The sequence below is a fragment of the Athene noctua genome, chromosome 1, assembly GCF_965140245.1.
Source record: "Athene noctua chromosome 1, bAthNoc1.hap1.1, whole genome shotgun sequence".
Classification (NCBI taxonomy): domain Eukaryota; kingdom Metazoa; phylum Chordata; class Aves; order Strigiformes; family Strigidae; genus Athene; species Athene noctua.
The window spans coordinates 137,426,112-137,445,781 of NC_134037.1; the positions used below are offsets into that span (position 1 = coordinate 137,426,112).

At 41.2% G+C, this 19,670-nt stretch overlaps 1 protein-coding gene across 6 annotated transcripts in view; it reads left to right on the forward strand.

The window, feature by feature from the left end:
• ZBTB20 (zinc finger and BTB domain containing 20) overlaps positions 1 to 5,879 on the forward strand; it is a 460,828-nt gene extending 454,949 nt beyond the window's left edge. For all 6 annotated transcript variants that reach the window (XM_074897465.1, XM_074897470.1, XM_074897463.1 and 3 more), the window contains one exon: positions 4,410 to 5,879. In XM_074897465.1, coding sequence (XP_074753566.1) covers positions 4,410 to 4,828 — 419 coding nt within the window. In that variant the 3' untranslated portion in view covers positions 4,829 to 5,879. The remainder of the gene's footprint in view (positions 1 to 4,409) is intronic.
• Positions 5,880 to 19,670: the final 13,791 nt, after the last annotated feature.

Consider the following 19,670-nt stretch of genomic DNA (forward strand, 5'->3'; position numbering starts at 1 on the left):
TTATTCTCCCCTGCAAGCTGACCAGGCAACATTAAGTAGAAATGGCATAAGGAAACTGTAGTAAGTGATTCAAGAAAGACTCTATCTACTAAGAAAGGGCATCCCCCTGTAAGTTTTACAGCTACAGGGGTTTAAACTCAAGCGATGATGTTTGGCATGAGCTTAGGACAAGTTCATTCCTGGTAGAGTTGCAGAAGTAGATCCAGGCCTGGGTGTTGCACACACCACCACATATTTTCTAAATCTGACATATTGCTATAAGAAAGTAAATTTGGAGGTTTTTTCAGAAAGTTTTTCTCCACTGAAGCTATTTGCTGTAACCCCCTGTCTCTTGGTAAGTCAGATGTTTCACTAGCTGTGAGTACAGAAACATAGGACTCAATGAGAAAAATTTAAAATATCATAGAATCATAGCATGGTTTGGGTTGGAAGGGACCTTAAAGACCATCTAGTCCCAACCCCCCTGCCCCAGGCAGGGACACCTTCCACTAGCCCATGTTGCCCAAAGCCCCGTCCAGCCTGGCCTTGAACCCTGCCAGGGAGGGGGCAGCCACAGCCTCTCTGGGCAACCTGTGCCAGGGCCTCATCACCCTCACAGGGAAGAAATTTCTTCCCCATATCTGATCTAAATCAACCCTCTTTCATTTTAAAAGTTACCCCTTGTCCTATCCCTACACCCCCTGATCAGGAGTCTCTCCCCACCTTTCCTGTAGCTCCTTTAAGTACTGGAAGCTGCTATGTCTCCCTGGAGTTTTCTCTTCTCCAGGCTGAACAACCCTAGCTCTCTCAGCCTGTCCTCATCAGAAAGGTGCTCCAGCCCCCTCATCATCTTCGTGGCCCTCCTCTGGACCTGCTTGAACAGGTCCATGGCTTTCTTACACTGGGGGCCCCAGAGCTGGACACAGTACTCCATGTGGGATCTCATGAGAGGGGAATAGAGAGGGAAAAAAAACCCCTTGCCCTGCTGCCCACACTGCTCTGGGTGCAGCCAAGCACACACTTGGCTTTCTGGGCGGTGAGCACACATTGCTGGCTCATGGTCAGTTTTCCATCCACTGATACCCCCGAGTCCTTCTCAGGGCTGCTCTCAATCCACTCCTCACCCAGCCTGTGTTTGTGCTTAGGATTGCCCTGACCCATGGGCAGGACCTTGCCCTTGGCCTTGTTGAACTCTATGAGGTTCACAGTCCCCCCTCTCCAGCCTGTCCAGGTCCCTCTGGATGGCACATCCCTTCCCTCCAGAGTGTCCCTGCACCACACAGCTCAGTGTCGTCGGCAAACTGCTGAGGGTGCCTCGATCCCACGGTCCATGTCGCCAACAGAGATGTTAAACAGCGCCGGTCCCAACACCCACCCCTGAGGAACAGCACTCCTCACTGCTCAACACTGGGACACTGAGCTGTTGACTGCAACTCCCTGAGTGTGACCATCCAGCCAATTCTTTCTCCAGCGAGTGATCCATCCATCAAATCCGTGTCTCTCCAATTTAGAGACAAGGATCTCATGCAGGACAGTGTCAAAATACATAGAACACAACGTTAGCACCCTTTTTGTTTACAACTGCAACTGCTTTAGTATACGGTCTCTTGAGACAGCATAGGTAATCGTAATTACTATGGAGCCAAAACGCCTTTCCTAGCTTTGTCAAGTTATGATACTTCAGAGCAAGGAGATGCATGTACCTCACATGGAGAAGAAGCTATCCTGGGTTCAGGACTATATTTCGCTTGCTTTAGCCCTTGGGTTATTCTGATGTTGGAGAGAAATTCTGGTTTAGAGAAAGAGTAAATATTTCTCTCACCAGGCAGTGGTTTTGTTAACGTCAGATCTTAAAATAAATGCTCTGTTTGTCATACATGGAGTAGAACCTGAAGAAATTGCCCAAGGTATGGAAGGAATGTAAGTCATGCCTCCCTGTTGTATCCAATAGATTTCACTTCCATGTGTGCATGTACACTTTTAACTTCTATTTACCTATAATTATCACTTAAATGAAAAATTCCTCTAGATATCTAAGGCAGACATGTACATGTACATATACAAAAAGGTTGACTTCTCGTGACTGGTACAAAATGTATGATTGCAAGCAGCAAGAACCCTGAATCCCAAGATTACCCTTTGTGTCTGTTTATGTTCTCCATCTTTCTGTTGTGGATGAGTAGCTAAAATACTATGTAGATAGTATTGTGTTATTCAGAAAAGCATCCCCTTCAGAACACAAATATATCTACCAGCATTCTTGTTCTAAAAGCTAGAAAGGCTTTTTCACAAAAAACTTCACTGAGATTAGGTGCTTTATTTCCCCTACCCCAAGCTGTGCACTGCATTGGGTATTTGGAGTCAGGTAAAGAATAATATTGGAAGACCTGACCTGCTACACATAAAGTTAACCAAGGAAATTGATAGGCACCTCCAATCATTAATTAAGATTGACTCTTCAGGATTTAAAACAGTGCCAGACAGACTGTAAAAGGAGGAAGCAGGGTGTCTGTGAAAAAAATATAAGAATATTTGCTAGAGGGGAAATTGCAGAATGACCAAAGGAAAATAACTTTTTGGTCAGTGAAACAGAGGATCATTTTGATTGTTACAGAGCTGTGGTATCATCTCTCTCCCTGACAGCTTTGGGGATGATGAATTACCACACCTGGAATATACCAGAAGTGAATCAGAAAACAAATTAAAAAGCAGCTTTTGGTGGGGCATTCAGGGTGTTGGGTATTGTCTACATTATCAGTACAGCAGCATATCATGAAAATGTTGCCTGATACCATGAAACATGAGGCTGTGGCATTGTCTCCCAGAAGAACTCTGAGCATGAGGAGTAATTAAGAGTAGTCTGGACAAACTAATCATATATGCTTAGCTAAATATTTTTTTCTGTTCATCCTTGTAATCACTGGTTTGTCTGGATATGATCAGAGTTCGCTTATACGAGTTGCCAGAATCAGTTTTACAACAACCCTGGGAGCACAAGGCAATGTGGTAGATAACAATAAATATTTTATATCTCTGGTTTACCTGATAAGGTGTTTTATTTAATTGGCAGTCAAATAATTAAAAGTTCATGTCTGTTGCACTGGAAGCTTATCACAGAATCACAGAATCATCTCCGTTGGAAAAGACTTTGGAGATCCTCGTAGTCCAACCATGAACCTCACCCTGATTGTTCCCAACTCCACCAGATCCCTCAGCGCTGGGTCAACCCGACTTTTCAACACCTCCAGGGATGGGGACTCCCCTCTGCCCTGGGCAGCCCATTCCAACGCCCAACAACCCCTTCTGAAAAGAAATCCTTCTTCAGAGCCAGTCTGACCCTGCCCTGGGCAGCTTGAGGCCATTCCCTCTTGGCCTGGCACTGGTTCCTTGGCTCAAGAGACTCATCCCCCCTCTCTGCACCCTCCTTCCAGGGAGCTGTAAGAGGGCCAGGAGGTCTCCCCTCAGCCTCCTCTTCTCCAGACTAAACCCCCCCCAGTTCCCTCAGCCGCTCCCCATCAGACCTGTGCTCCAGACCCTGCACCAGCTCCGTTGCCCTTCTCTGGACACGCTCGAGTCATTCAATGGCCTTTTTGGGGTGAGGGGCCCAAAACTGAACCCAGGAATCGAGGTGCAGCCTCACCAGTGCCGAGCACAGGGGTCAGATCCCTTCCCTGTCCCTGCTGGCCACTCTATTGCTGATACAAGCCAGGATGCTATTGGCCTTCTTGGCCACCTGGGTTATCTGTTAGGTTGCCCTTTGCATGATACTGGCTGGCCTAAGCAATTCTATGTACTGAGGTTCCCTTTTCAGTACTCTTACAGCTTCAGCTGTGAAATTTGACCAGAAAAAGGGCAACAAATGTAAACCTCTTATAGTGTTGGATTCCTTTGGCAATCGCTAGCATTTCTGTTCTGAGAAATTTAAAGCAATTTGACAAAGATGAGTGTGTTACAGGTCAGCTATCTAGTAATCACTAGCTTTGTCCATACTTCTACTGCATACAGACAGGGAGATGGGGGCACTGAAGGGTAAAGTAACTTGACTAAGACCAGTCTAGAAATGAGGGCAAGGAGCAAGGCAGGAGCACAGGCAGGAGAATCTGTGCCATTGAAGCTTTTAATTCTAGTCCTGTCTTTGTCAGTGCCTGCAATGTGAACTTGAAGAAATCACCAGAGCTCACACTTTCACTCTATGTGGATTGAGAATACTTAGCAGTCCCCTCCATAAGGTGTTTTGAAACCTCTGGTTGCAAAAAATGTTGGGTATCAAAACACACTTACTAACAGAATTACTCTTTCCTAGTCAGAGCACCTCTCCAAAGACCCCCCTTGAGACTTACCGCTAGTTTGTTGCAAAGAAATGTACTGAGCTGGTTTAATTTTTTTTGTCTGTTTTTTCTTTCTTTTCTCTCTCTGTTGGTAACGGACAGGTGAGAAACCCCACCAATGCAGCATCTGTTGGCGCTCCTTCTCTTTAAAGGATTACCTAATAAAACACATGGTGACGCACACTGGCGTGAGGGCGTACCAGTGCAGTATCTGCAACAAGCGCTTCACCCAGAAGAGCTCCCTTAATGTGCACATGCGCCTCCACCGTGGGGAGAAGTCCTATGAGTGCTACATCTGCAAGAAGAAGTTCTCCCACAAGACCCTGCTGGAGAGGCATGTGGCTCTGCACAGTGCAACCAACGGCACGCCTGGAGCCACCGGCGCCGGCGCGAGGGCTGTCCCTGCCGGGGTGGTGGCCTGCACGGAGGGGACCACGTATGTCTGCTCTGTCTGTCCAGCTAAGTTTGACCAAATCGAGCATTTCAACGACCACATGAGGATGCATGTGTCAGATGGATAAGTAGAATCTCTCTCTCTCTCTTTGTTATGAACAAAAAAAATAGAAACAACAAAAAAAGCTATGGCACTAGAATTTAAGAAATGATTTTTGTTTCATTTTTACCTTTGTTTTCCTCCTTTTTTTTGGGTTCGTTTCGTTTTGTTGTTTTTGTACTACATGAAGAACTGTTTTTTGCCTGCTGGTACATTACATTTCCGGAGGCTGGGTGAATAATAATTTTCCCAGCCTCCCTCGGATGGTGGCCTTAAGGCCAGGTAGTGCTTCATGAGCTCCACTGGTTGGATCTCTAGCTACTGGCCTCTAAATACAACCCTTCTTTACTACAAAAAAAGAAACAAAAAAACCCACAAAAAAAAAAAAAAAAGACAGAAAAAAAAACCAACAACAAACAAAAAACCAATTTTTTTTTCTCACTTGTGAAGAGCACTACAAAAAAAAAAAAGAAACAAAACAAAATATATTACAAATCTACAAGGCCTACTGTCGTTATAAGTACACCGCTCGCAGTGTTTCAATGGACATACTTCACAATGCTGACCGCTTTTGGACTTCACAGTATCCAGTTAGAACTGTGGAATATTTTGCTTCTGGTTGAGCAGCAACCAGAGGAAACAAGGCCCTGCTGGTTTCCACCACGTGTCTGCTTTCTCACACACACACGCATCCACAAACACACGAAAGGGCTGAGGGGAGTGCAAGGCAGTGTGGCTTGGATAGTGTGGAGTCCCTGCAGGGTGAGGAAAAAGTATCAGAGGTTCCTCACCTGGATTCTGCTCCATTCCATGCTCTCTGGCGCACCCTCCCCGCTGCTTTTCCCATACCACCTTACAGCAGAAACCAAGAAGATTCAGACAACGAGCAACGGTGGCTTTTTTGTAATTTATTCAGTGTCTTCGCTGAGCCCAGGGCCTCAGCACAATCAAGAGGGACTTTCACAGAAGGCAAAGAGAAACACAGAGGAAAATCAAAGATATCAAGAGGTTGCAACCTATGGATCTAGGTACAAGAAAAGGGTTAGTTCCCACAATCTTTGCAAAAAAAAAAAAGTTGCATCAGGATTTATTCTTGTGGAAGAAAGAGGAATAGAGGGTGGGTGGGGAGGGGAATAATAATTAAAAAAAAAGAGTTCTTGGGACTTTTTTAATTCAAAATTTTATAGAGGGGCAAAAGTGACGTTTACCAGATAGAATGCTGATTTTTTTAATATATTTACAACAGTATTTGTGTAAAAAAACGAAAAAAGTGAGATTGTTAAAAGTAAATTTTCTTTGTTTTCTTTTTTGTTTTGCGTACACTGCCACTAATATCTTCTCTTTTATTATATATATGAATATATATAAAAATATATATTTTATTTTAAATTGAGACTGTTAAGGTTAGCTAACCTGCTTCCAGATAGAGGGGGGGAGGGGAGATGATCTTGATTTTTATTTTAAAAAAGAGGAAGGATGTTTCTTAATTTTCTTTTCTAGTATTATTCTCTCTCTCTCTCTCTCTTTCTCTCTTTTCTAATGGAATCAAGAATTACCTGGGTCGATGAGGGGCTCTGTGAAGTCATCTGTGAGATTATCTACTAGAGTTTGTGCATCCTGCAGTATCATTGAACTGCTACTTTGTTTTTGAATTACGTGGTTCTCTTTTTGGCTCTTACCAAGGTTCTGTTGTTTCTTTTTTTTGGTTCCATCTCAGAATTTATTTCTGCTGAAGGGCAGTTCCTTTTGAGAAAGAGATTTATCTAGCAATGTCCCCTTGTTTTGGGGAATGATAGAATCTGTAGTCTTTCTTCTTATTTGAAAAAGTAATGAAAGTTTTGGAAGTGTGTAATAACTAGGATTTCCCTTCTTTTTGGTCACTGGACAAGAATTAATCTGCTGTATTGTTCTCTCATCCCTGCCTTGCTCGCTAGAGAGCTTCCATATTTGTGTGGGAATCTGATCCTGCCCCTGGTAATTTGTGCTGATGCCAAAATAACTTAAAATGTTACCATTGCAAATAATCTTCCCTTCTTCAGTTGCATAAAACATATAACGGAAGGGCCACATCCCGCATTCTCTGCATATGCAAAGCTATGCAAGGAATGTAGGATCAGTGTGAAAGATTGATTCCTGATCTGCATATATATGTTGGTGTTTTGTATTTTCTTTTATTATGTTTGAGCTGGTGTTCTCCCTAGTCTTCTGTGCATCTGTGTGAGAATTTTTCCCCCAAAGCCAACTCCCAAAGTACATGGGCCCTTAGTTCAGTTGGATCAGTGTCTGACACTATCTTTGTCTTGCTTGAAATCCATAACTAGGATTTGCACCAGCTGCACTCTGGACTTTATATTTTAGGCAGAGAAGAAGCACCTAACAAAAATATGCAAAAAGAAAAGAAAAAAAAATAGAAAAATTGCTAGTTTAGCTTCTACTTGTGTCTATGTTTAAATTAAGCTTTCTCAAGTTTACAAAACTTTGCTTGTGAACACTGAGCATTTCACATGAGACATTCTTTTATGCTGGACAACTTTCTAACTATTGACTTGATAGATCTCCATGTACCATTTTGCGTGTTCTTTACACCTGCAGCTTCTGTATGAGATGTCTGTGATTCAGCACAGGTAACCTCATTGCTGTTCTATGCCTGTTCCATTACTGATTTATTTTGGGGAAAAAAAACTGACAGGTGATTCAGTCTCAGAATCTTTCTGTACCCTGCAAGGTATTGTTCAGCAGATCCTAAACAGTGAAGCCCTGATTCTCAGCTGCAGTAGGCAGCACAAAGAGACTTTGAGGCAAATGCTAATGAGCCTCTTATATGGTAATATCTTTTTTGTTACCAGTTTGTTTGGGTAGTTCAAGGGAGCTGAAGAAGGAGCACAAGTTAGTTAACAAATTTTGTTCTCAAAACCACACTGGTAAAAGCAATGCTGGCATGTAAACCGAGAGGTGAAAAGACAAAGCCTAAGGTGCAGAGAGAGAGAGCTAATATCTGCCATGTAAAGACACACTAAATCCATACAGAAAATAAAGGTTCTAGAGACGAGGGTGTGGAAGAAAATGAGGAAGGTGAACCTATACAAAAGGACTGAAGATCTTTCTCTGAGGAAAGGATTTCTTTCTGAGATCTTTAGTATTGAAAAGTTCTGTGTTCTCCCATGTGAGGAATTAATGAAGAATTTTACCCAGATTAAAAATCTGTAGCTGCTCATTTGTCATCTGAGGTCTGGGGAAAAGCTGTTTAATTTGCCATTGTTAAATCTGATCAAGGTGTAGCGTATTCTGGAATATGGTTCTCATACCAGGAGAGATACGCCAGTACCCAGGAAATAAGAATCAGGGTTTACATCCACCAAAATCCAAATACTACAGTGTTTAGAGAGAAAAATCCCATCTAAATTTTAATTCTTTGGTTTTCAACCTTCCCTAAATCAAAAAGGCATTATCTTTGAAATGCAAATTTATTATGTGGCCTAATAAATTTGAAGTGAATTAAAGATCAGTTGTGAATGAATTAAAGGTGCCAATTAAAAAAATAAACTTCTTAAAGTAAAGCTAAGGCATACTAGATTGAATTCTAAATCCCTTGTCAAAGAGTTTAGGCCAAGGTCTTCACAAATGGCTGCCTGAAGTATAAACTGATTTTGTTGAGCTTCCAGGCCCAAAAATTAGTGACTTGATTTTGTAAAACATGGAGCAACTTGCAGTATGACTGTAAATGTAGCTGAAAGTGCTCATCAGGTCACATAAGTGTCCTTCTGTGAACTTGGGACCTCAAACATAGACCCCTTTATCTTTTAAAATGTTAAATTCTTTTTAATAATGCTTCCTCCCATCTGTTGAAATATTTATTTACTACTTGGAAACAGCTATAATATCTGAATCTTACCAGTATCTTTAAGCTTCATGTATTGCTACAATATTCCTTAGCAGAAAGAATACCTGTGGTACACTAACAGTCGCAATGGTCCACAAACTGCTATTGACAGTTTTTGAGTGCATCCATGCATCCATCTCAGTATGCTTGAAAGGCTCCCTTCAAAACACCTGATAAAATGATATAGATGAGCAAGAGCAGACTGAAGCACACATCCCTCTGATGGAGCATGCAATATCCTGCATTCCTTGAGCCTGATTCTCACTTTCCCTAAAGCTCTCTTTATATTGCTTTGGCAATGGAAAAGGGCATTAAATAGGACATAAATTAAAGCACACAAATCAAGGCCTCTCTGCAAGGCAGAAGTGCAATAAAGGAAGCCTTAGAGTAAGTGAGAGGTAAGTGCCTTCTCTTACTGCTGCTGAGGCTGATGAAGTCAATTGAAAATGTAGGATTGGCCAGAGCGGATCTGCTCTGTGGCCCACCTCACCCAGTATTCTGTCTCTGACACGTGGCCAGTTACAGAGGATTTGGATGGAGATGAAAGACACATGTTGGATAATTACAAAGTAATAAGCTTAAGAGAAGATTTTTTTATAATCCTCATTAGCTATGTATCTGCTTATAACCTAGATATAATAATTTATGGCCTTAACTTTTTATCCTGTGTAAAAATGGTATATTGTGGCAGATAATTATCATTATCCTTTAAAGATCTAGCTTATTAATTGCTAGGTGGCCCCAGTGTTATCCTGTGGAAGTGAGTTCCTCAGGTTAATTACCACCATGTCAAAATGATTCCTTTTCAGGTTAATTTTGTTGCTGTTCATTGAAACACGCTTGCTCTTGTATTGTGTCAAATCATAAATCAGAGAACCAAAATTTAACTTCTCTTGCCCATTCCCCTGAAGTCTGCCTCTCTCTGGGAAATCTGAATCCACAAGGAATGCAGGACTACAATGTCAGTGTGTGCTGGTCATCAAGGAGAGAACAGCTACTGAGTGTGTGCGTGCGTGTGTCTGGGGTGTGTGCATTAGTGAGGTTCTCCTACAGTGATCTCCTCCAGATGACTAGCAAGTACAACTTGTAAATAATGGGAACATACCAGTAGAGTACGCCAGTCTAGAAACTGTAATATGCTATTTCAGTCTGGTCTTTCCTCTTACAAAAGCTGTATTAATAGTCTTTCAGAAGGGATAAAGGTATAGATATTTTGCAGGAGCTGCTCTGGGGACACTTTCTCAGCAACTGTCATGCTTCCACTAGGACCACTTCTGGCCCATGCTGTTAGTTACTTTCAAAACCAGCTCAAATTCACAGCAACAAGGAAGAGTGGCATTTAACTGACTTTCTAAGAGAACAAGATTTTCCTTTGCACTCAGATCAAAGAGGCCAAGTGTCACCAATTTTTCTTCTTTCAATTTCTTTCTCATCCAAAGGACAGTTGAGTAATAACCCACATACCACCAGCCCCCTCACTTTTTACCAATCTCAAACTGATTGATTTCGGTCAACCTTGAGCTACTTGATGAATGCTGTCTCATTCACATGGTGGAAGAACAAACCTCTTGCCTTTAGCGAGTATGATGCTAGTATGTCCTGCCTCTCTTAGTAATGAAAACAAATACCATACAGAGAAGGTACGAAACACTATTTGCAGAAGTTTTCAGTCCAGTCCAAAATCAAAAGCACCCAAACAATTTCAAACATAACCAGACCTTCAGCATGCCTAGGACTGTAGATCTGAGACCCTTTTGAGAGTCTCATGCTGAGGAAATCCTTCAACTCTCACTGCTGAAGATGACTTGCCACTCAAAAAGAAATATAATATCAAATTAACACCTGGTGGCTCTTCTGTCAAGGAAAACGAGACCTTGGTAATCCAACCCTTTCAATTCAGCATCCAGCTCCTTTGAGCTATTGAAATAAACCTGATAGAAATGAATCAGCAGGTAGCCTAACTGAAGCAGCATCTGATCAGCCTAAAGCAAAATAGCTGCTTTTCACATTCCCTGATTTGTTTTTATGCTGGCTGTGAAAATTCATGAAGGAGGTGTAATGTCATAAGAACTTGGCCCTGAGAGGTTCTGAGGCTGCTCTGCTCCCAGGAGGCTTGTCATTCAGTCATATCTAGCCCCTAAGTGATCACAGCTCTGCTGAAGAAAGGCTTATGAGAGAAACTACAGATAATACGTTAAATCTGGAGTCTTGAGTTTGTAAATGCAATGAAAATCTTTCCCAGTGCTGACAGAAACCAAAATCAGGTAGGAAGGCCTTGCAGAGACGCAGGTACTGGAAGTACTAAGCTTCTGCAGCATGTCCAGTAAGACAGACAAGTGTATGAATGTGGCCTAATGCTAGATTCATGTCCATCAAGGGCTTGTTCTGGCAATGCCAAGTCAGTGTTCTTGCTGCTGTTACCCTTCTTATTTGTCCTTCTAAAAATAATAAGATCTCAGCTAACTTCCTTTAAAGCTACTCAGTGATCCAGTTCCTTCCAGCAGGAGCAAAGGAGGAGTCTCCAGATTTTGACACATGACTGAGCTGGGAAATTTGGAGAGAATTTTAGGTATGTGCATATTCTTCAAACTAACTCAGACAAAACAAAAAGGCAGGTTATATTTTCTTGAGTGTAGAACAGAGAGATTTGGTCCACAAGGGAGACACTGACAGAGAGACAACCTGCCTGAAAAATAATGCTTTACTCTCTTAGACTTATTGTTGTGAAGCACAAGAGGGAATCTTTGTTTCCTTTTCTAAGAAAATATGTAAATGAGAAACAAGATGTGTTAGGTAATAGTGTATATCCATCTAATTATTCCCAGTGCTGATAACTAATCAGCTAGATTAGTGCCTCTAGGAACAGAGAAAATGTTAAGCCTTCAATGTTTCTATTTCTGATCCCCCTTCGCTATGGATCAGGTGTAACTAAGATGAAAACAGTAGAATTATACAAATGCAAAATTTTGGAGAAGGAAAGAATAGTTTCCTTGTGTATCTCTGCCTGTATCTGGACAAATATCCACTCTGAAGTAATGTTTATAATTACTAGGATAGTGTTAGATAGTTTGGGATTAAAATTTATGTTTTTAGTGAAAAAAAAACCAAAGTTAAATTTAATAGATTTTTAAAAATTATATATTTAGCACTGGTGCTGGCTTCTTTTTGCATTTTAGCCTCTGCAGTAGTGCTTGATCCCCAGGCATTACGAGAGTTCAAGTGTAGGAGAAACAGAGTTGACTGATCTACTGTGAATAAGGTAAAAAAGTAAATTGGACCCATAATATGCTTTAAATCACTATTCATGTTGCCATTGGTAACTCAACTAAAGAGTTTATGGGTTTATTTTGAAATTCAAGGAGTCGGATATATTCTAAACATAATTCTAGCAAAGTCACATCAGGAGAAGAATTAGTCATGTTTCTTTAAATGCCAGTTTCCCCAAGAATTGTTCATTAAAAGCTTTTAAAATAATAAGACGCCAACTTAAGACATACAGATCTCTGCTACTATAACATGATTCTTCACGTTATACATGATCACAGTTTCCACCACCAGAACTAAGCCTACTTCACTCACTGACTTCCTTTCCCCACAATCAGTGAAATAAGAGTTTTGTGCACAACCACGTATGCCCAAGCAAAACTCTTAATGTTTCCCCTAGGAAAAGGAGTGTAACATTGAATTAAGCAGACCAGGAAGGTCCTTCAGACACTGTTAACTGTATTTTAACCCTCCAATTTACACATGTCCTCAACTATTTTTCAAAAAGCAAAGAGTAGTAGATACTTCTTTGGGAAGCAAATAACGCTGCAGCCTTGAATACGCTACAGCCTCATACACAATTGCTGCCTTAAAACAGAAATGTGTCTGAGCAGTATGGGTTGTAATTATGTTTTGTATCTGTAGCAAAGTTTAGAATCCTAGAATCGTAGAATTCTCTAGCTTGGAAAAGACCTTGAAGATCATCCAGTCCAACCAGCAACCCAACATTAACAGTTCCCAACTCCACCAGATCCCTCAGCGCTAAGTCAGTCCTACTCTTAAACCCTTCCAGGGATGTGGACTCCAACACCTCCCTGGGCAGCCCATTCCAACACCAAACAACCGCTTCTGGAAAGAAATGCTTCCTAATATCTAGTCTAAACCTTCCCTGGCGTAACTTGAGGCCATTGCCTCTTGTTCTATTGCTTACTACTTGGTCAAAGAGACTCATCCCCAGCTCTCTGCAACCTCCTTTCAGGTATATTTCAAGTTTCATATAAAACATTTGCTTCATACAAAATGTGTTATATTTAATGTTATTAATGTTTTCCCATTTGAGAGGGTAGGGAAGAGGTAAAGTATTAGTGAGGCATAGTGGTCTTTTCATATTGGAGGTGCTTCTCAGCTGTATCTTACCTTCGGTTACAACTCCAGGCTTGGTCCTCTTCCAAAGTGATCTCCTCCTTTTGGTTGGGTTGGTCAGCATCAGCTCCCTATAAAACAATGGAGGGCAAATCCTCTTTCTAAACCAAATTAATACTATGGGGTTAAGGCTGTGTGATTTGACTACTGACTCCAGCCTTGCCGATGACAGTGGAATTCGCAAGAGAGAAATCTAGTGAAAAGCTACTTCCCAGTAACAAATTCCATTCTTAATTTCTATCAGTGCAACCGGTATTGGCATTTCTGGGATTGCATGCCTATCACTGGAGTTAAATGTAGGCCCTTTGATTGGTTTAGATGTGACTTTTTTTAAGAAAAACATTCTAACAATATCCTTTCACTGCAACAATATCATTATACAAACAAAAGAACTGCCAATATCCCATCATGTGTGAGAACTTCTGTCCAGTTCAATCCATAGGGACATTTTTTTTCCACTCGTTATACAAACTTTGTTAGCACTTCAGTCGTCTGTGCTGTGAAATTCCATGCACAGTTACGCAGCCCCAGCCCAAGCATCCCTCTTAAATCTATGTCAGGTTGGACTTAGGTATTACATTAGTCCATATGCTTTCATAAGGCCCCCACTGAGACTTATCCTGCTGGAAAATCTGGTACCAGTGTAGGAAAGCATTTCTTGCTTTAGGTATTTTCCAGGCAAAACTGCAGACTTCTGCAGTGTGCACACTTCATACAGTTGACTTGTTGGTGATTTTTTTGCCAAGTTCACAGTCCTGTGACACTTGAGGAAAGTGCAGAGCTTTGTTAGATATTGTTGTGCTCAACTGATTCTGCAGTGTCCTGTTCCTACAAAACAGACCGGTATCTCTCTGAGATCTATATAATTAATCAGACACCTTTTCTATTTCACTTTGCTTCTTTTTTTTTTACCACCTGGATATTGCCATGTTCTTTGCTGAACCTTATAAAGTCCCCTAAAAGTTCAAACCCCATAATGAATATATGCTGTTTGACTAAATAGGACTGTCACATTCAGGAAGCAGGATTATGTTCATGCAACTGTCCTGAAATACACAGAATCACAGAATCAACTAGGTTGGAAAGGACCTTGAAGATCATCTAGTCCAACCGTTCACCTAGCACTGACAGTTCCCAACTCCACCAGATCCCTCAGCGCTACGTCGACTCTACTCTTAAACCCCTCCAGGGATGGGAACTCCACCACCTCCCTGGGCAACGCATTCCAACACCCAACAACCCCTTCTGAAAAGAAATACTTCCGAAGAGCCAGTCTGACCCTGCCCTGGTGCAGCTTGAGGCCATTCCCTCTTGGCCTGGCACTGGTTCCTTGGTTCAAGAGACTCATCCCCCCTCTCTGCACCCTCCTTCCAGGGAGCTGTAGAGGGCCAGGAGGTCTCCCCTCAGCCTCCTCTTCTCCAGACTAAACCCCCCCAGTTCCCTCAGCCGCTCCCCATCAGACCTGTGCTCCAGACCCTGCACCAGCTCCGTTGCCCTTCTCTGGACACGCTCGAGTCATTTAATGGCCTTTTTGGGGTGAGGGGCCCAAAACTGAACCCAGGAATCAAGGTGCAGCCTCACCAGTGCCGAGTACAGGGGTCAGATCCCTTCCCTGTCCCTGCTGGCCACGCTATTGCTGACACAAGCCAGGATGCCATTGGCCTTCTTGGCCACCTGGGCACACTGGTGGCTCCTGTTCAGCCGGCTGGCAATCAACACCCCTAGGTCCCTCTCTGACTGGCATCATGACTTTCTTCCTCTCACACTTCCTATGAAGTCCTTTACTTTCATTTACTTTCATTTTCACACAGTCCATTGGTACCTATGGGATCTTGAATAAAACCAAATTATATGGCCTCTCTGTGTGTGTGCATGCAAATGTATGTGTGAGTATGCATGTGTACGTGTGTATGCATAGGTAGATAGGTAGCTATCTCTTTCTGGCTTTACAGACAGGTTGCTAATTGAGTGTGTGGACATACACGGTTCAGGAAAGCGTTTAGATGAAACAACGGTTACAACATTAGCAGTGGAGCATTGGCATGAATCTATATTATTGAAAAATAAGTACGCTACTTACACAGTGTATAGGCACACATATATTCATAAAACACATTCTGTTGGCCAGATGCTCTTAACTGGATGTTTGCCCAAATAAGATGTTTGCCCTCATTCAAAACATGACACCCAGATTTGGTCCAGTGTATTTTTGTGAGTACCATTCTGAAGGGAAGGCTGAAGTCTGCCTCTCAGAGCCTTGTGTGAGCTTTCAGCCACAAAATAAATAAAACAGTCCAGCTCAGCAGGCTTCACTAGGAGAGATGGGCAGCCATGGGGGGTGACAGCTCTGGAACGATACTGTTGAGTTCAGTCACTCATTTCCATTGAATTTCAACATATTCATCTGACAAAGAAATAAAATCCAAGCAAAATAATCCAACTTGCCTATGTGCCTCCCTTAAAAAGAACACTGAAAAAATATCAAGTCTTTAAACAGTCAGCAAAGCAGTGTATTGATAGCCTCTAAAATACTCCAGGTCTGGACTCTCCCATATCCAAAGTGCCATATCAAACAGCTCTTTCCCCACCTCACATACTCGGAAACATGTTGACTATGAATATTTTTTACAAGTAATCTGAGTAATCCATTCCAAATGTGCAGTCGCAACAATTATCAGTTAACTTTCTCTCCCTTGGTCTTTGCCAGAATATTTTCAGGAACATGGTTAGTGTGTCTAGAAGACCAACAGATTGTCAGGAGGTGAAGAAATTGTTCAGTGAGAGTGTTCAGTATGTAATCCATGAGGACTGCAGGATTTCTAGAACTCATTCTGTGGCCATTTAGTTGGTGAGATGAATAAATACGTTTAGCACAGCTGCCTATTTTGGTATGATCCTAAACGTAGTGTCGTATTTTAACTCTCTTGCCCGATTAGGGGATTCTCCTTGTCCCAGAAAGGGTAATTGGAGATTCTGGGGGGACTTCTTTCTTTTATTTTCACTCATACAGAGTTGAGTAAATGTTATTCCTCTTCTTAGATTGGTGGCATTTCCCTTCCCCTTTTGAATAAAATGATAAATGCAGCAATTTTGGCTGGTTGATTTTGGGGTGAGGTTTTTATTTTGGTTTGGGGTTTTTCTTTGGTTAAATGTACATTGTCTCTCTATAGTCAAAATGTCTGTGACTGTAACAGTATGTATTTCTTTTACTGGAGAAAATAGACTTTTTGGGTTTTGTTAACAGTACTAGTGACTTTGTGGAAAATGACAAGTTGCTATTTAGATCTGCTTAGTTAAGTACACTACAATACAGTATTTCTGAAAGCTAGAACATACAGTACACAATATATATAGCAATTCTATATCAATATATATACATAGTATAATCATTTAACTTTTGCATCTGCCTATGATCATAGAAAAATAATTTTTCATGTATCATTCACAACCCAATCAACTGCTGCAGCTATTTGAAGCATTTAACAATCATTATTACAGCTCTAGTGTGCTTTTTCATATTATTGGCTTCTTTATTGTCTTTACAAGTTGGTTTTTTTCAGGCTTTTTAAAATCTCTATGTAGCAAGAGGTAGGAAAGTAATTTTTTTTAAGAAAAGGTAAAACAGTATTAGGCTCTACAAAAAGTTAGAGATTGTTCCCTTCTACCCTTTCATATCAGAAGAACAATTAATCAAAAAAAATAAAGGTTTTCTATTAGGTCTCTTCTAAGATGCCCTGTTATTTCATTTGTAAAACTGTCTGTCAGACTTTCCTCTTCCATCCCTAGCCTTGGAGAAAGATGCCACAAGTGGTCTTTCACTCTTTCCAAGTTCTGTTTCTTTAAAGTTTTAAGATTTCCTAAAATTACCCTCCGCACTAACGTGGGGTAGAAGAAGTATTATTCTCTGTACAGTTATGTTAAATGTGGCCAGTGGATTTTGCCAGGAATTGCCTAAAAAATACCTACATCCACCACTATTAATATATTCCAATTTCATCTTTGCTTACCCACTTGGTCCCCGCCTTTTCAAATGAAAACAACTCTGTGCGCGTTTGAGTTTCAGTTTAGAAGTTTTCCAAGGTGAGTGTTGCCTTCATCATCTTCACACCACATTGCTGTTGGTTCTGAATTTTGGGTCTTTCCCACTAGATTTAAATTGTCACAGCAGAGCTGCTGAAAATAATGTCACTAGGGATGTGTCAACAGCTAGATCCAGATAGCCCAGGGGAAGCCCTTATGTCTTGGGGTGTCCTCTCTGTATTCTCATCTTGCCACAGATGGCCCAGGCAGCAAGTCTAGACCCAAACTTTGTAAGAGTGTAAACTTAGGACAGCATGGGAATTTATCTTTGCTTTTCTAATTCAGGTACAGCTCAGCTGACCTTCATTCCTTTGATCGATAACATATCAATCTTACATGAAAATGTGCAAAATCAAGTGGATGAGGGTTGTGGAGGAGGTATTCGTTTTCTTCTCATTTCTCCCAACTGTGAAGACTGGAAGAAATGAGAGATGGTCACATCAATTACAAACTGTGCTTTCACCGAGAATGAGGAAATCTGTGTCACTGCAAATCAATAAATTTAAGAGTTATTTTGGAGTGGGAAGAGAGGAAGAGTTGCTTGTGCCACATCTTGGGATAATAAAATGGGAACTTCAAGTGTGGGAATCATCAAGTGCTGGCGTTCCTTGCAGACTCCTGTCATCTGCCATTTGCACTTACATGGAGGCCACTACCACATCCTGTTTCTTTCTACTTGCAGTTTAAAAGTTATGGTCTTCCAGCAGTGATTTCTAAGTCTGGCTTTTCTTTATTCTGTGTATACCCATTTTTAAGGGAAGGAACAGACTATCCTCTCAATTACGCAGGTAACCAAACTAGATTACCCTATTGCATAAAGGATGGACTTGGTCCCATTAAGCCAAACAGGTGCCATTTCCCAAATTAATTCCAGTTAGCTGCTGCAACAGAGTGCTGATTCAGTGGTCCACATTTTCTGACCATGGTCTTTGCCTTTTCCTTTGACTGAATGCTGAATCATACATATTTTCATAGAGAGTATTCTCACTTCACTGAGAATGCCTGATCATTTAGATGGCTGTGTACCCATTCCACGCTTCCCCTGCTAATCCTTTGTAAGGTTCAGTAATTAATTTAGGATAATTACTAGTTTAATGTGTTTCTTGATTTAACTTCTTCGTTGCCTTTTATTTTTCCTAATGCTTTTTTAAACACCTCAGTTCATTTTGCATCTTATACAGTTTACAGTTTATATTTTTAGGCTAAGAAGTGGTTTTACAAACAGGATGGTACCAAACAGGTAGATTATCCACACTAGAGATTGTACTTGTAGAACGCAGTGTGTACAGATACAATTGCCTAAGGGAAAGTGAAACTAACAAAATAATCAGCTGGTGAACACTATTTTAACATATCTTTTACATAAAAGACAGTCAGTCATTTGTGAATCCAGAAATCTTGCTTTTTTTGAACATGTATCCTTTCTTTTTCATTCTCTGAAGAAATATTGGGAATTGTGATGTTCTAAGAAAGTTTCATATGTGCATATTTTCTGCTTTTCTAAGGAGGGAGAAAACAGAAGGTGATACTGGCTTTACGGTTTTATAGATTCTTGCTTTGGAGACTTTCCTTGAATGATATAAACATCAAGGGAAGACTCTGTCCAAATATCAGCTTTATTCTAGTATATGGTTTTCATTATTACTTTTGTTTTCCGTCTCCTTGTTGACCAAGTAGACCTCCAGGGCATGCAAGCCACGGTCTCACGTTTCTGTGGTCAACAGCATTTATATTCAGCTCCTTTTTGCACTTCTTCTCTGTGTTATACAGCTTTTGAGGAACACAACAGTCGAAGTAGGTAACACTGTCACCACGAGAGGGAGAACCTTGTACTAAGAGAACGTTGCTCTATGCTACTGTGCAGGGACAGAAAGGGATTTTAAAGCTCTTCGCTGCAAGGCTGAATAAGAGGAAAGTCCCCTGCCTTGGGGGTGCTTGCACCAAAGGCTGAGGGGCCTCCCGAGAGAGAGGAATGCTTGAACTCCATACAAGGGACTTGCTCTTCACCCATGCCACTTAGAGGAACAGACTAAATCTCCAGTATCTGCTGCTGCTCTTTTTTTATTAATATCTTTTTAAAAATTTATAGTTCCTATTTATTGGTGGAAGAGGTATCACTTTTTCATTTTTTTGGAGTCAGAACTACTTGTTCACAAGCATCTCAGCAAGTTTCATTGTCTTTTGGGGTGACTTGTTTCCTCTGTCCTAATGCCAGGATGTAGCTTGGGCTGCTGTGAAACTCACAGGGATCCTTTAAATCTGGAATTTATTCCCAGTTTCATATGTGCTGAGCATTCAGTCCCCTAGATCCTTGCTCCAAAGTTCAGATTCAAATGAATTCTTACAATGAAATGAAGCAGAAAATTGGTGGTTTCCCATAAACTCCACCCATAATGAGCTTTTGTTGTCAAATATAGGATAAATAGGCTGATCAGTTCAGGCAGGATGTACTGCGTGACCTTTCTTGTCAGCATCAGTGAGGTCTATACTTTATCCTGAAAAT